The following is a 15,993-nucleotide window of genomic DNA, read 5'->3' as shown; positions in this document are numbered from 1 at the left end:
GTGCTCTCACTAGGTCCACTAGGATTAAATCAGTTGTATTGTACAAAACCACCATGTTAATAGTCCCCAGTGCAGGATGGAGGTAGTAGTTATCTTAGTATTTCTGCTGCATTTAGTTATTTTTATAGTTCTTCACCTTTTTTTTCCTGCTGAGAGAACTGAATAAAAAAATGACTTTGAAAGACATTATAATCAACGGCTGCTGGCTGCAATTACATTGTGTACTTGATGTCTTCATAAAGTACCTCTAGTTTAAACCCACAAATCTTACAGTTTGAATTCTCTCTTGGCTCTGTTCTGTTTTGTTATTTCAGTGGTGTATTTACAGGAATGATCGCTAGAGTATATGGGTTTATATAACAAAGAGATAAAAAAAAAAAGCTATCAGAAGATTAAAATTTCATCAGCTATCTTTGCACTGGAAAAGTGACATTTTGTTCCATTTATGACTGATATTTACAAAGGCAAGCCTCATGGACAATAAAGAAAAAAAGCATTTGGGTTTCAGTGCTGTAAAAGCTTATTCACACTTGAGAAAATTATTAGATGGAGACTTTCAGATTTAAATGGTCATAAGAGAGACATAATTGTAAAGTGAGCTCAAACTCAACAACTGTGTTTTAAGTCCAAGTCAATTATGGACAAGTCTGCAGTGTTACAGCTTCTGAGCACATGAAACTCAGCTATTACTGAAAATATCCAGCAAGAAATTCTTTGCTATATATGAAAATGTACTAATATGATTTATTAAAATATATTAATATGACACTGAAAAGAAGTGAATATGCTAAATTTGGAAGCTTCTATTTTTTGAAGTTAGATGGAATACTTTTTTTTTTTCTTTGTGCAACTAATGTCACTTTAACCTTTCCCCCTCCATGGTAAGAAAGTAATTTTTTTGCAGATTTTCCTTAAAGACTTAATCATTTCCCTGCAGTTTTGCCTCCAGGCTAGAGGAATCACATCCTTCACGTTAGAGAGGACGGCCCCAAGGACACCCTAGGGTCCTGGCTTCTCTGACTCAAATTCTCCTAGAGACTTGTGAATTGCTCCTTTGGCTTGGCTTTGCAATAAGGTAAAATCCAAACAACAGATGACCAGATCCTTACCTAGAATGTCTCATTCCATACCACAGACTCTCATATCTGACACAGTAAATGCAGAAGTCACTATTTAGCCATTTTTCTCCTCCCCTATTAAGGCTTTCCTCACCTTTGGTTCCTCAGGCTAAGACAAAGATGTTGATGTGTTCCCCTCTTGCAGACCTGACAGATTTAACACTAGCACGTGACGGTTGAGCCAGGGGAGAGTCCTCCTAGCAAGGACTGAGTAGAGAGAGTTCCTCTTGCTGCAGGGTCTTGCTGGGGGACTAGAAAGTGACTCTCCTGCATAGGGAAGCTGTGAATCCAGAGCCTGCAGTCCCGTTACTGTCACTGCTAGTTGGCTCTGTAGAATTGTTTGGGATTTAAGCAGGCTCAGTTTACCTGACAGACTTAACTGGTGCTGGCTGGGTAAGCCTCTAGAAAATGTCAGAATACTGTCAATGCGTTCCCACATCATCTACAAAATTAAATATAAATTAGAGCTTCCAGGGTAGAACCCTCCTTTTCCTCCAAAGTTACTGGTGGTAAACACTTCATACAATGATGAAGCCAGGGACTAGTTTGTATCTTTCCACCAAGAACTCTGAATTAGAACTGTTTCAGGGGCAGTAAAGGCACATATACTTGTGCATTCATAGTGTAATCTGCTAGAATGAGAGAGTAGGGTCTATTCTCTGTCTTGGTGCATCTTTCTCTAAGAACCTAAGTGTCGCGTTCCACTGTGGGGAACTGCGGAGAGTTCTTTTAAAAATTGATGGGAACGAAATTAAGCCTAACGGGGCGAACCTTGTATCTGAGAACCGTTTATTGATAACAAGAACAGAAAGTAAAAGGACTTGCCCAAACGAAAGAGGGCTAGAAGAGACAAGAAAGGAAAACGGGAAAAGAATGGGGGAGAGGAGAGCGAGAGCGAGAAACAGGGCGTTAGCAGCAGCGAGGCAGGGCAGTGCTGGCGCTGTCCCGGCGGGGCTGTGCCGCTGCCTGCCCGGCTCTCACCGAGCCTGCGCGGCTCCCGGCGGGCGCGGCTCCCGCGGCGACGGCCCCGGACACGCGGTGAGAGGGCGCTCGGACGGGAGGAGCAGGAGCCTGGACAGGGTGGCGGTGACCGGCTGGACCGGGGCGGCAGGGAAGGAAGCAGCCCAGGTAGGAACACGGGGCGAAGAGGCAAGGCGGCGGCCAGGGGCTCAGAAAGGCAGGACAGGTGCGAGGGCCAGCCAGCGAGGGCAGCAGAGCCAGAAGGCAGGCTGGGACCAGGGCAAAGGGGGGAGCAAGCGGGAGCAGGCAATAAACAGCAATAAGCCCCAGCGAGCCCTGACACAGTTGGTTTTTCTAGCCGTCTGGCCCCTCCCAAAGTCCGCCCAAGGACAGGGGACCATTGGTCCCGCTCCATCTTTGTGTGCCGTCCATTGGAGGAGACTCTCCGCGGCCTGGTTGGAGCAGCCCCTCCGCAGTGTCTCCCGCTGCCTGCCTCGGGGGGGGTGTTGCCAGGCGAAGCCTACCCAGAGCCGAGGCTTCCCCCACTCCTGGCTGCCTCCTGCAAGTGGCAGGTGTACGCTCCCTCACCCCACATGCCTCTGACAACCCTGACAGCCAGAGTTGAGGCAAACTAAAATGGCTGAATTCAAACTAAAGTGGCTTCTCACACCAAGGAAACTCCATAAGGATTGATGCAATTTGTTGTGTCACAGAAATAATAAATAAATAAATAGTCACACCTCAAGCTCCAAAACATTTCCCGTGCTCAGTTTCCTATATATTATGCCAAAGCGTATATTAACTTTCACTTCCTCATTCAGTTGCTGTGTGAGAATAGCAGTGCATTATCAGTTCTTCAAAACACAATTGATGTTCATTCCAGTTTACTAATGGACCTTAATCCAAATCTGCAAAGCTTTGTATCCAATGCTGAAACAGTGAAACTGTACCTCTCTGACTAGAGAATAAAGGATCTATTAAACTGGCACTTCTGTTTGAGTAAAGGTTGTATCAGAAACTTTAGAGACACCGATGGTTGCTAGCCTATTTAGAAGCTATTTAAAATCTAATTATCAGCAGCCCATAACATCCAGGATGTATAAATTCATAAAGAAACATAATTGTTTCTGTAAAAAGCATAAGAGTCCAGAGTCTAGTCTGCTTTATAAAGCATATTCCTTTGAGAGTCTGCCGATGGAGTGAGTACTGTGGGGCTGAACAGAAAGGAATGAAGAAAATCGCTTTTCCCTCTCCTTGCTGATGCCTCTCAGGCTCTTTGCTAGTCTGGTTTATTTAACAACCAGCTGGGAAGAGCATTACAACCCACAGTGCTGAGCAGGAACAGAGTTGGAACCTCTTTGGGGCTCCTCATGTCAAGAATCTATAGCTGATGCCTGTCACTGCGCCAGAAAGGCATCTCCAGGGCAGGGCTCCGTCATTCATAGGAGTGACTCCAATGGATGCATTTCTTTTTTGATTTATAGTTGAAATACTTGGATATTGCTCTGGAAGGATGTAAATTTGCGCTGAGTTCTCACATTAAGACATTACATTAATGAAGTATTGGAGGAGAGGGTGAATATGACTATGACTACTATCGCCTGGGGGAAGTAATTTTGAAGTTGATACTCAGTGATTAAGCAATTGTCTGAGCTGTTAATCCTTCAAAGAGGCATGGACATAAACTTTAGATCTGCAACTCATCACACTGAAGAAAGCTCTGTAGCTGCAAGTTACATTGCTTTTATGTTAACAGTGATCATAGCTAAAGTTAGACTGGGATTTTTTTTTAAGTCTGGATGTACACATTTCTTCTTTTCTCGTAAAAAGCCAAGATTTGCTATATATTTGAGCTGACAGAGCTAAGCCAGTTGTCTGAGGCTGTTGTACACTAAAATTGTTTTTCACTCTTGACAGTTGATTAACACAGCAAGTTCCCCAGCCAGCTGACCAGCTGATGTTTGAGAGAAATGCCATGTTTAAAGTGCCTCCTTTTACCTGTCTTTGTGCAATGTGAAGAAAACCAATTTTTGCTCCCATCCCCAGGTCCCATCAGTTATATTTGCACATCTACCCTTAAAGAATCTCCCTGGTAAATGACTTGTTTTCAAAATAAAGAGAGATTGCAGAGACCTCTCTGGAGCATGAGACACTGGGACTGGAGCACAAAATGGCATTTAAGAGCCACAAGAGCTCGCTCTACTAAATCCTCAGCTCAGAGTGTAGTGCTCTGTCCTTTTTATTCACTCAACTGAATTTATCACTATGCCCCATGAAAGAGTAATCAGCACCCATAGGGCAGAGACACCGTGGGTTCAGTTGGTACTTACCCCGATTGCACGCTTGAGCCAGGGTCTGTAAAGGTGTGTCTCCTTTCTTGCCACTCACAGGGAAGCTGCTGGGGCTTAGCTGCTCTGCTGCATCATGCAGGCTATGCAGTCAAGAAGGACGTTACGGGATCATGCCCTTATTTCAGCATTTTGGACACATCTCTGCAGGGAAGAGTAAAAGGCTGTATTTCACAGCTATGATATCATTCTTGTAAGCTATAATTCAGCATGAGCCACTATAAAACCTTTCCCATGACATCAGAGCTGTGAAATATAGCTGACTTCAACTGCAGAAAATTCCCCCACAGGAATAATTGTTTCCTGGCAATTGGCGTTTGAAGGACTGATCCTTTAAAAGGCTGGCACAAATCCCGTCTAGGTAATGCTGCTCCAGGCAGCACTTCTCAGGAAATGTTAAGTGCAGGAGCAGAGGTATGGAGCCCCACCACAGGATCTGGCCATAGGGGTGGTGGGATGAGCACTAGAGGAGCCTGTCAGGTGATGATTTTCACTCACTTATGCCTCAAAAATCCAGACCTTACTAATAGCAAAGTTGTAGGTTTGCTCACTCCCTACCTCAGACCCTGCCTGCCCAGTAAGGTAAGACACATGTACCCAGCCAGAACCACCGTCTAATCCATCTTTCCGTATCTGCCCTCCAAACACAGATCATCCTGATGATACATGCATCTTGATACGTGGTAGATCACTGGGTCTGCCCCTACTTGGGGCAGTACTTATCTCCCCTGGGCAGGCCCCAATCTCTCCCCAAAGCAACCTGGCAAGAAAATGGAAGTCAAAATGTTGTATGAGACGTAATTTTCTCTTCCATATCACATGAAGGAAGATGTCCACTTGAATACAGTCCAATGAGAGGCAGGGTTAGAATGGATGTTGGCAGAGTGATAAAGGACAAGACCCTACACAGATTGGAAGGGTACAGGAGGAGGAGAAGAGAGACTATAGGTATGGAGAAAGTTAAAGCCACCTCATCTCTCCCTGTCCTGGTGCCTGAATCTGCTGAACCTGCTGCCTGTGCCCTGCTGTAGCAACCTGTACGCTAGTTCGCCACTGTTCCATCAGTTGCAATGAAAGTAATTGTTAAACACATTGAGCTTAGTCATGCCAGCTTTTCCTGTTCCTCCTCTGGGAAGGCCTTGTTGTGAGCAGCAGCTCTGTTCTTGCTGTTCTGTCTCTGTGTGTATAGATACGTGTATGTGTGAATACACCCAGGGTCTGTGTCTCTCACAACACTCAAAGCTGTGTGTGGACACAACTCCCATGACCTGCAGGACAGAGTTGTCTTTTCCTATAGAAAGCTCCCTGGCTAACAGGAGGTAACTACAAATCTTCCCTCTTCTCCAGAAGAAAGTAAACTGCTTCAGAATTAATTGTACTATTTACATTCTTCCTCTTAAGGCTAAAAATCTTTTTCCTTCTCACACAGATGTTACCTCTTAACAGAATTTTACCTTTTGAAGCAGTAAAATAATATTGTTTGAACAGTCCTGTTCCATTACCTACTACTCATATAAAAGCTAAGTGGTATTTCTTTATAGAAAATGATTTATTAACAGGAACTCTGAGAGACTTAGGGTTATTTTATACAATTTATTACCAAGAACAACGACAGCCGGAAGAGTAGCTAACCCGAGGGATTGTAGGTACTGTAACTCCTTCAGCATAGCTCAAGGGCTAAATTCTGTCTAATGTACGCCTTTAAATAGGTAAACACATAATAAAGGAGAAAAAATGGTCGTTGATATAGAATATGATCCAAGTAGTGTTGCGTGAAATGCAGTGAAACAAACAAACAAAAATTTTCTCTTCCATTTCGTATAGTCAGATTGTCATTCCACAGTCTTTCTTTACAAATACTGAGAGATGCTGTAGTGAATTTTGAGCTGGTTCAGAATGATTTATTGGGTTTTGATCAGAATACTGAAAAAAAAACCCAAAACTTTTTTTCAAAGAGCATCAGTGAGAAAGCAAATGAAAGTTAATCACATTATCCTTATCTGAGATTATAGATCTGTTTGAACTAAAAATATAATGAAGTGTTTACAACAAAAACATATGTTGTGGAATGTTTCTGTCAACTAATTCTGATTTCTTCACATTATAAAATGTTCCAAAGCTGTTCATTAGGCATTCTGTATGACTGGTTACCTGAGACACATAGTATATTTTCTTCCTTCTGAATAGAAGCTTTCAGCTTTTTTAAAAACAGAAGAACCGTCAACACTACACTGAGGTACTGTATCTGTAGCTTTTTGCATGTTGAAAATTACGCAGTATTCAAAGATAGAGATCATTTTCATAATTATTTTGTAGGTGCACCAATATTTTATATTAATAATAGTAGGAAGAAGTAGCTAGTAAAAACCCACAGGTAGCAATGTACTAGCTGGGGTTTGTTTTCTATTTTTAGAACTTATTAGTGAGACAATGTGCATATATAACTATGTATGTAAAGATTCAAAACTCAGTACAAAACTCTGGCAGCAGATAATAAGAAAACCAAGGTGTCCATTTCGTATGCCATAGCAAGCAGGTCTGTTATGTATGAGATAATGACAAATACACACATTTATTTCCCTAACCTGTTAAGCCAGGCCTTTCTAAATGAAGTCAAAGGCAAAACTCCTTCAATGTGAAAAGAAAATCCTGGAGTTAAGTCCAGTCTCTTCAGTCCATAACTATAGCAACAGAATGCATCCTGGGAAGACAGTGTGCAGTTTTGCTAGCATTTCTTTAATGCAATAAGGTAACCTCATCAAGATCCCCAATCAGAAAGGAATCAGTTACATCCCAAAGTTCAGGCAGTAAAGAGAGAAATATCTGGCTTGCCTTTATTGATGAAGGGAAGTAAATGGAGTTAAGGGGGACCCACACATACCCTAAATCCAAACATCATGACTCCTTCTGCCTACTCAGATCATTTGAAGGACCATTTGCGACATTTTGATTCAGAAACAGCCCAGGTTTTCAACAATCATTATTACTCGTCTGCTTTGTGGACTTACTTGCTGCGGTGATGACACTTAAGTACCTTTGGAAATGCTAAAAAAGTCGTTATTTTTCTTTTCAGAGTTCCTTTGAGACTGCAAAGACTATTCAAAGAAGGAGGACGGCATGAGATTGGATTCAGTGCAGTAAAGTAGGTTAGTTTGAGGACAAGACAAAAAATCATTATTTAGACCATCTTGTGTTGCCGTGATGAGAACTTACCATTGCTTCTGGCTGCTGTTTTGGGCTGGTCAGCCCCACCAAAGTTTCTTAACTCCGTTATCCAAGAGGACTAGTGGCTTTCCAGAAAAGGAAAAGGTTTTGGTGTTGTCTGGAAACAGCAGGCAAGACCTCCATCGTTCCAAAAGGAGCTGGATGTGGAATCAGTTCTTTTTATTGGAGGAATACACAGGAACTGACTACCAGTATGTTGGCAAGGTAAGTTTCTTTCATATGCATCTAAGTTTTGATTTTAGAAGCACTGGAAAGCCAGCAGTAGCAAGTAGGGAAGAACAATGCCTGCTACAACTTCTAGTTCGTGTTCCTGTTTGCCCAGCTTCTGCTGAGGAGTAATTCAGCGGAAAGGTTAGTATGTTTCAACTTCAAATTGTCATCAACAAGAAGTTCTTCATTTAACCAGGAAGTCCCATGGCAAATCATTGGCAATTCTGTTAAAGATTTTCCAATTTATTTTGTGTCTGGAAATAATGCAGCTTAATTATAGGCCAGATTTTTAGCTTCAAAATGGAATATGTGTTTTCCCTCATGCTCATTAATTTTGCTACAGTCAAACTACATAAACCAGAAGAGGTTTAGGTATAAGTTAGGATTCACAGTACCTGAATTTTTGGTTAGGATGGTCTCTACCCAGCAAAAGGCAATTATTTCCATTTTTATTCCCCACTGCACACAACAATGATGCAGCCATTTTCTGAGGAGGTTTCGTGGTGCCACTGAGGACTGCGTGACGTGACTTTCACACCACCAGCCATGCTCCTACAAAGCCTGGTTGAAGCACACTCTGCATATATACTAAGAGGCACCAGGCAGCTGAAGACTTCTAATCTCAAAGCATGCTGACAGTTGGGAAAGGGTTCAAAAAAAGTTTAAAAAAGAAAAGTCACAGCTTAACTCTGAGAACAACATCCGCCTCCCTGAGCAGCAGACCCCCATGTAGGTAACAACCATTATGTGAGCTGTAGAGCTAATGCATCTGTGTTAAGAGCCTAAAGAGAGTCTATACTGCCCAAGGTGGCATAGTCTGTAGGAATATGTCTTGCAGAACACAGAAATTGTGCTATTGATGATGACATTCAAAGCAGAAACAATACAGCTTAAGTTTTCCAAACTAAAATGGGGTTGTGTCTGATCCTAGTTTGATCTCTCAAGCCTTTTAGCAAAGGTTGCAGATCACAGTGGTTTGACATTTTATCTCCCTCTGCAAGCTTCTGAGCATTCCCATGAGAGATGGTGGCTGCTTCTCTTTCCTGCCAGTCAGCTGTCAGTCAAAGTTGGATGTGACACTCCTTTCCTGCTAAATGGCTGCAAGGCATGATTCAAATGAAGAGCTACTCAGAGCTGGTGTAATACTCATAGAACTCCAGCCAGGATAATCAGCATTCATGAAAGGAACCACTGAGCCCAATCTACAGGAAAAGGCCAAAGGCAGAGAGTCCTCAGAGAGGAGAATTAGAGAAGGAAGATAAGAGGGTAAGAAAAAAAAAAAAAACAGAAAAGAGTAAGAGAAAAGAACTAGAAAGACAGAGGTGGAAGGAATGGAAGCTTTACAAAGAGGAATCAAGATGGAAAGGAGGGGGAAATGATACTAAATGGGAGTAGAGGATAAGAGCTGGGAGAAAGTTTCCCTAAAGAGAGCAAAAACAAAAACAGAAGATGAGACAGTGAAGGAAAAAAACCAACAGGTATGAAACATGGAGTCAAGGAAAACAAAAAGGCAACAAATTGAAAGACAACAGTCCTCCACACACCCACACACTCTTGTGTTTCACAGTCTGCCGAGGGTGGCCAGGGTATTGGGGATCTTTTAGTTCAAAGATAGTTTGTGGTCCTGAGATGAGTCCTACAGTCTCTCATTTTCACTGGGAATTTTGACATTAAACCTGCTCAGCCCCACATTCTTTCCACTGCAGAATTAGAGTACAAGCTATTGACTTCAGAGGGACTGATGGGGAAGTGAATATTCCTGCAGGATAAGTTTGCTGAGACACAGTTAAAAAATGGTCTAGTTGGACCAGAAAACCAAGACAGTTTCAACAGGAGTCGAGAGAGAGAAAAAAATGTACGTTATTTTTAAAAGTTGTTGTTCCGCCTATTTGTACTTTATTACACTTTCTGTTGTAAAGCACAGAAAGAACACATAATGTATAAATGTCATTGATTCTGTGTTCCTAAGCCGTTCACAAGTGGCCTTTCACACATCTTTCAAATGCCAGAACTGCTCACACTCTTGTAACTGAACAATTAGCCAAGAGGCATGGAAGAGCAGCCTTTTATTATTAAAGTTGAAGATTGGTGTGAGGGGAAATGATAGAAACATCTAAATGTCTCCAAATTGAGGTAACCAGGCAATTTAACTGAGCAATTAAACTTGATTGATGTGGGCAAATGAGGATAATGATCATTTTTATCAAGCTTTTTTTTTTTTTTTTTCCTCAGAGGACTAAATGTTAACCTTAAATATGGACTTAAAAATGCTAGGAATATAAAAAAAGAAATGTGAACACAAAATCTTTTAAAACAACAGCAATATATGTATATAAAGGGGAATTGTGCTTATTCCTTACTGTATAAACAGGCAGACATGAATCTTCTGGGGTTTTTTGTGTTCAGTGGTTAAAGCTAGTGAGCATTAACATCATAACTATTAAAAATAAAAAGATTCTATATAAGCTACAAAAGAAAATCTTTTACTCATGCTAGTTTCGCTTTTTTCTTTTCATTTTTTTAGCATCTGTTTAATCCAAATATCTACATCAAAATATGAGATTTAAGAAGTCCGTTGTGAAAGATTCTAAAAAACAGTGCTATTTCTATGAGCTACCCAAATTACAGTTGTAAAATTCTGTAACTGTTTATAGTACAAAAAACATATTTGCATCATAGTAGTTTTAGAGAGTAGGGAAAAAACAGTGAAAGGGAATGGATTCAGGTTTGAGATAATAAAACAGAAAGACAATCTCTCTGAAAACAGAGCTCAAGGCAGTACTGAAGACAATGCTGCAGCATCATCTGAGTCACAGACCAGGGCACTGTCGTTCTCCATCTCCTGTATGCTCTTTATTCGTTGAACCCAGAGCTTTCTGTCCTTTAAGAGTTAGTTGTCCAAGCACATATGAAACTTTTTTTTGGTAGCCATGGGTACTGTCAGCTATTAAAAAGTGCTCCCCAGTTTTGTATGCTGCACACTTCATTGTCAGCCCAAACATGCAACTGTGTCTCACTGGACAAGGATGTGCAGCTGCCAGGGAGACACTCACAGTGTTACAAATAGAAGTTTATGTTTGCTGACACCAGATCGATCGCTTTATTATCCACCCTTGTATTCCTCAATTTCATTCCTGTATATTTGTGAAATAAAGTCTTTTTAAAAGAGTTGGAATTCATGCCTCCAGTCACTAGTCTCAGACCCATTAATAAGGAACTTGAAGAAAAGTTCTAGACCGGAATTATTCGTTGCACTGCTGAATAACTTGTGAACTATAGCTATGCATTGAAGTGTGACTGATGGACATAGTGACATTTTAACCTGAAGATATCTTTTCTTCTGGTTCAGAAATTATAGCACTTGGCAGGGACTCAATCCAAAAATAAAATACAGGAATTACATGAGCATCAAAGTAGAGAAGTGTCTAGCACTACTACCTAGCCAAAATTTGCAACATCTGGGTTAGGTTTTAAATGAGATCTAGTTGTACCAGTGACTGCTTAGTGCAATTTTAAAGGGCTGAGGTGAATACATCTTTAAATCACAGGTAAACAATGAAGTAGTAGTGCAGCTGCATATAAAAAAATACACTGTGTTTTCTAGATATTTTCAGATATTCAAGGAGTGAAAAAAAAATGAAAAATTCTGCCCGGTTCCAAGATTATACTCACAGCTATAGTTACTATTTGTATACACTTGACAGCTTTGACATGACTGTCCCACTGGCTATGTAAAATCCATGTACTGGCATCCATCACTGAGTTTAGAGCACAAACCTAGAATCATTGTTACATAAAGGGATAGGATTCCATTTTCTTTAGGACTAAAGAAAGATCTGAACAAGTCTTAAATCGTACTCATTAACCCAGGAACAGCTTCTGGCAGTCTGCAATGGAAAGGACCAACTTGCTTTCCTGGTAACAACAGGCACAACTGTGGAATGGTTTGTAACACTCTGTCTGTCTGGCACTAAAAGGAAACTTCCAGACATACTTTTCATTTTTGCTGCGTCTTATTGATGTTCATATAGTTCAAGCAGTATGCTCGCCTGGGAGCTATCTGATGTTACTACCTGTACAACCCATCATAAACAATCAGCCTCTGCTGACAATTCCATTTTTCAAGGAAGATAAAGTCAAACTCCTGCTGGTATGTGGCTTGGCAAAGCAAAAAGGATACTGTGTTACTGTAGGCAAAACCAGAATCTTTTTGTTTGGTGTTGAAAGAACCACTTGGAAAGATAAATTTCCCTCTGTCAAGGAATGGTTTAAGGTACTGTTGACCGTGCTTTGAGGAGGGGATGAACTAAATGTTACCACAGTATAGTTTCAGCAGTGTTTTCTTTCTTTTGTCTGATTTTACTTCTGGCTACAACTATTCTGAAGGCAAGCACAGCAGTGTATTTCAGCAGAAGCAAATAAAACAAAAGGCAGAATCCCTCCAAGTCATTGCAAGTAGGGGGACTAAGCAATGTACTGAGGCAAAATTATCTGGCTGTGAGCACACACGAGGGGCTATTTAAACAAAGAAAATTACTGTCGTGTAATACAGTCCATGCCTTTTCAGCATTTTAGGAGGTAGTGAGTAACATTACTCCAATGCTTAAAAGGTATCGTATCTTAATTGTATGGCATGATAACTAGCAAGAGAAATCTTCCCTTTCAGCTTTTAGTGCACTAGTGTTCTGCACTTACCTTTAAAATTTTTCTTTCCCAAAAAAAAATGTGAAAAGTCAAACTAAAATGACTCCCCCATCTGCACTTTTAACATCCTTTATGCAGCTTTACTGGCAGACACTTGCTCAGTATTTTTCCTTGCCTTGTAACTTGCACTATGATATATGCCTAATGCCTTCAGTTTCCTGTTCCAAGTACAGTGACTATTCGGCATTTTTGCAAAGCCTAAAGTTAAAAGTTACCCTTGTATGTTCTGTTTATTCAGAGAGTATCTCAAAGCAATTTTCCATTCATTTTTGATGATCAGAATAGCCTCTCTCAGGGTCTACATTTTGCATTCTGCATCCAGAAGAACTGTAAGCATTAAGACCAGCCTTTTACATGTGACAAAACTTATGTACAGGGAGGTTAAGTGTCCTTCTGCACAGCTAAATAAAGTCAGAAATTTCAAAACAGAGATTGAAAACAAAAAAAAAATCAAGAGTTCCTAGCCCCTTCCCCGCCTCCCCAATTTATGTAATTAGGTCACCTGCCTCACACGTCAATAGACTGAGTACTTGTCATTCTCTTAAAAAGTAGAACAAATGCTGTGGCACATCTGCGCTTCCATTATTCCTCATCCATCAGTCATATTTTATGTTCCACCACTTGACTTTCCCAAGTGCCCTTCATTTCTATATTGAATTGCACACACATACACACACTTGTCTTATATTCCTCTTCGAAAGATTTACTGGTGCTGATAGAAGTTCTCTGTACTGCCGGTCTCTGCGGAATAGAGATAACTCCGTAATGAGGGACAGTTGAGAGGTTAGAGGCCCAGGGTGACAATCCAGAAACAGCTTGCAGGTTTTAAACCATCATATGGGGGCTAAGAAAGGAGATAATGAACAATGGGTGGGATGGGCAAGGATGTTACTCAGAAAATGAAAAGGCAGGAAATACAGCATGGTTAATGTTTACGATCATCATAATTGTGAATCTACTTGGCATCATCCTTGCATCCAAATATATTACACAACATAAGAGCCTTGCAACCATCTGTTTCAAACAAACCCCATTTCCTACATGATGGCACATGATGGTACTTACAGTGTAACGATACATAACCTCCTCCCCTACTTCCCATTCCACCTACAAAGCAAGCAAATCCTGGGACCCTCAAGGCAATAGTTCTGTTAATTCTTATTTTTCACTTTTGTGTCCCAAACAAAACGATTTTATTTTCCTCATGCTAATTACCCACTCATACTAGTGCTTACATTTTGGATCACATCTTTCCACAGATTATCCTGTTCTACTCTTGTTAGCAGTCTGCATATAGTCCTGAATTGTGTGTCCCTAGACTTCTAGCTATAGAAAAACAGCTGAACATATTAATCTTCCTCTCTAGAGAGAGACTACATGTGAAGTTCATGCTTTATTATGGAGTATTTAGATCGCTGTTCTCTGGAGCTGCAATTACTATTTTCTTATTTGTTTTTGTAACACAGTAGCATTCTCACTATGAAGCTCCAACATCATGAATGTAAATTTTGAAGGCTAGCGATAGCTAAAAAATAAAATGCCTCTTTCAAGCTTAAGACAGCCGTTGTTACTTCACCATTTGTTGTTCACAGTTGGCTTACCAAATATAGTAAACCATAAAGCTTAGAGAAATCTCTTTATTAAATTCAACATATTGTCTGTGCCTCCCTTTTCTTTTGCTGCCATTTCCCTCACTGGTGAGCATCGGTTCACAGTGGGGCAGCAGTGGGTTGAGAGCTGTGGCCAGTCAGTGTAACATTTCAAAACACAAACTGAAAATGTGTTGTGATGTGAATGCCTACTGTCGATCCATATGCGCTAATGCAGACTGTGGCTTGCTTTCACCATTAATGGGGTGAAAGAAACCTCAACATGCACTTGCAAGTACTTCAGGATGCAGTGAAGCTTGTAGTTATCATGAAAGTCTGAGGTGGCAGATGAAGGAAAGAATTGCCCTCTAGAAGGAAAAGGAAAAAATATCAGTCCTTTCTCTTTTGTCTTCTAATTTCATTAAAAAAAACCCACCCCAAAACAGCAAAACAAAGGTTGTAAAGAAATAAAATACTGAGTGAGCTGCTAGATGTAAAAAACTTACATTAATGGAGAAGGGGGAAACGTTAGCAAATGTTTATGTTAGAACTATAATTCCGACTGTTTTCTTTACAGAGTTGTTTATTTTGGAGTCGTATCATTTGATAAAGTCCCTCTATCCCCAGCTTTCTTATGCTATGTGGTACAGGACAGGGCTCCTGGAGAGCTCAGCTGAAGTGGCCTCTCTGTATAGGAATATTGTCCCTTTGGCATTATTTCATACTTTGTCTCTTTGTGAAACATCAAGTGGTGTTTCACATTCGATGTCTGCTGGAACAAAGAAGGTTTTAATGTGTTGCTCAGGCTCACATAATGATCATTCAGTCATCTTCAGCATATTTGTCATCTCTGCTCGTTCTATATCTTCATGTTGGAAGGCGACATCAAGTTCAGTCAAGTCATTTGCATACCTTTTGTGTTTGGCATCATCTTATCATTAATGAAAGGTCAAGTTCCCCCCAAAAGACAGAACCAAACAACACAGCTGTACTTTTGGCTCTATGACATACTTCCTTGTACCTAGCAGCCCTTGCAGTCAAGCTGATCGGGGCACTGGCAGAGGATTTAAAGGGCATGCAGACTGAGGTGTCAGAGCACCCATTCGTAGTTCCTTTCCACTTCATGTAGTTTTACACATTTCAGGTCAGTCGCTTAAAGCACAGTTAATGCTTCTTACAATTGCTAAAATTACTGACTATGGGAATAGCATAATTCCCACATCTTGGGAATAACAACTGCCAGGGGGTTGCCGGCAAAGAGTTAATGCCTGTGGAAGAAAACTCTTGCATGTATATTCGTGGTAATTGTAGACTCATGTGAGCTTGAGCCTCATGCTACTTCCAGGCAGATCCTGTCAGGATCTACGCCATTCACCTTATAAATATCTGTTATTTTATGTATGGAAATATTTTCTGAACAATTTCCTTTAGAATTTTTAGGCTGATAGTATCACACCAATTACATGTGCTTCAGAGAGTATTCTTTTCTTTCATGAATAATAGATATTATATAATTGGGAGAGCATAGACACAAGTATTCTCATCAAAAGAATTCCAGGTTCTCCAGTCAAAATTAATACACATTCCTAGATAGGCTATGCTGGATCTTGAACCTGAATTGGTGTGACTTCCCCTATTTTCAGAATTTAAGTACTTTCCCCAAAGACTGTGGCTTTTCAGACATTATAGAAAGAAATATTTTATTACTGTCACCGTCCTTAGATGCATCTGATTTTTGCTTACAGAACTGTTTCAAATTTACTTAAAAGGCTTCTGATTTATTAGTTTTTGTCTGCTGTGGATAGTGCTTCACTCTACCAGAATTTTCTGTCCGACTCA

General features: G+C 40.6%; 1 protein-coding gene across 3 annotated transcripts in view; it reads left to right on the top strand.

Moving 5' to 3' along the window:
- CDH6 (cadherin 6) overlaps positions 1-15,993 on the top strand; it is a 103,592-nt gene that overhangs the window by 44,951 nt on the left and 42,648 nt on the right. For 2 of the 3 annotated variants that reach the window (XM_039548900.1, XM_019286282.3), the window contains exon 2: positions 7,500-7,855. In XM_039548900.1, the coding sequence (XP_039404834.1) occupies positions 7,628-7,855 (228 nt within the window). In that variant the 5' untranslated portion in view covers positions 7,500-7,627. Of the gene's footprint in view, positions 1-2,148; positions 2,247-7,499; positions 7,856-15,993 lie in introns of those variants that run through there. The other variant, XM_010400168.4, reaches the window with a different exon arrangement.

This window comes from Corvus cornix, chromosome 2 (genome assembly GCF_000738735.6).
Source record: "Corvus cornix cornix isolate S_Up_H32 chromosome 2, ASM73873v5, whole genome shotgun sequence".
Classification (NCBI taxonomy): domain Eukaryota; kingdom Metazoa; phylum Chordata; class Aves; order Passeriformes; family Corvidae; genus Corvus; species Corvus cornix.
The sequence above is the reverse complement of the archived record's forward strand: the minus strand, read 5'-3'. Positions and strand labels throughout refer to the sequence as shown.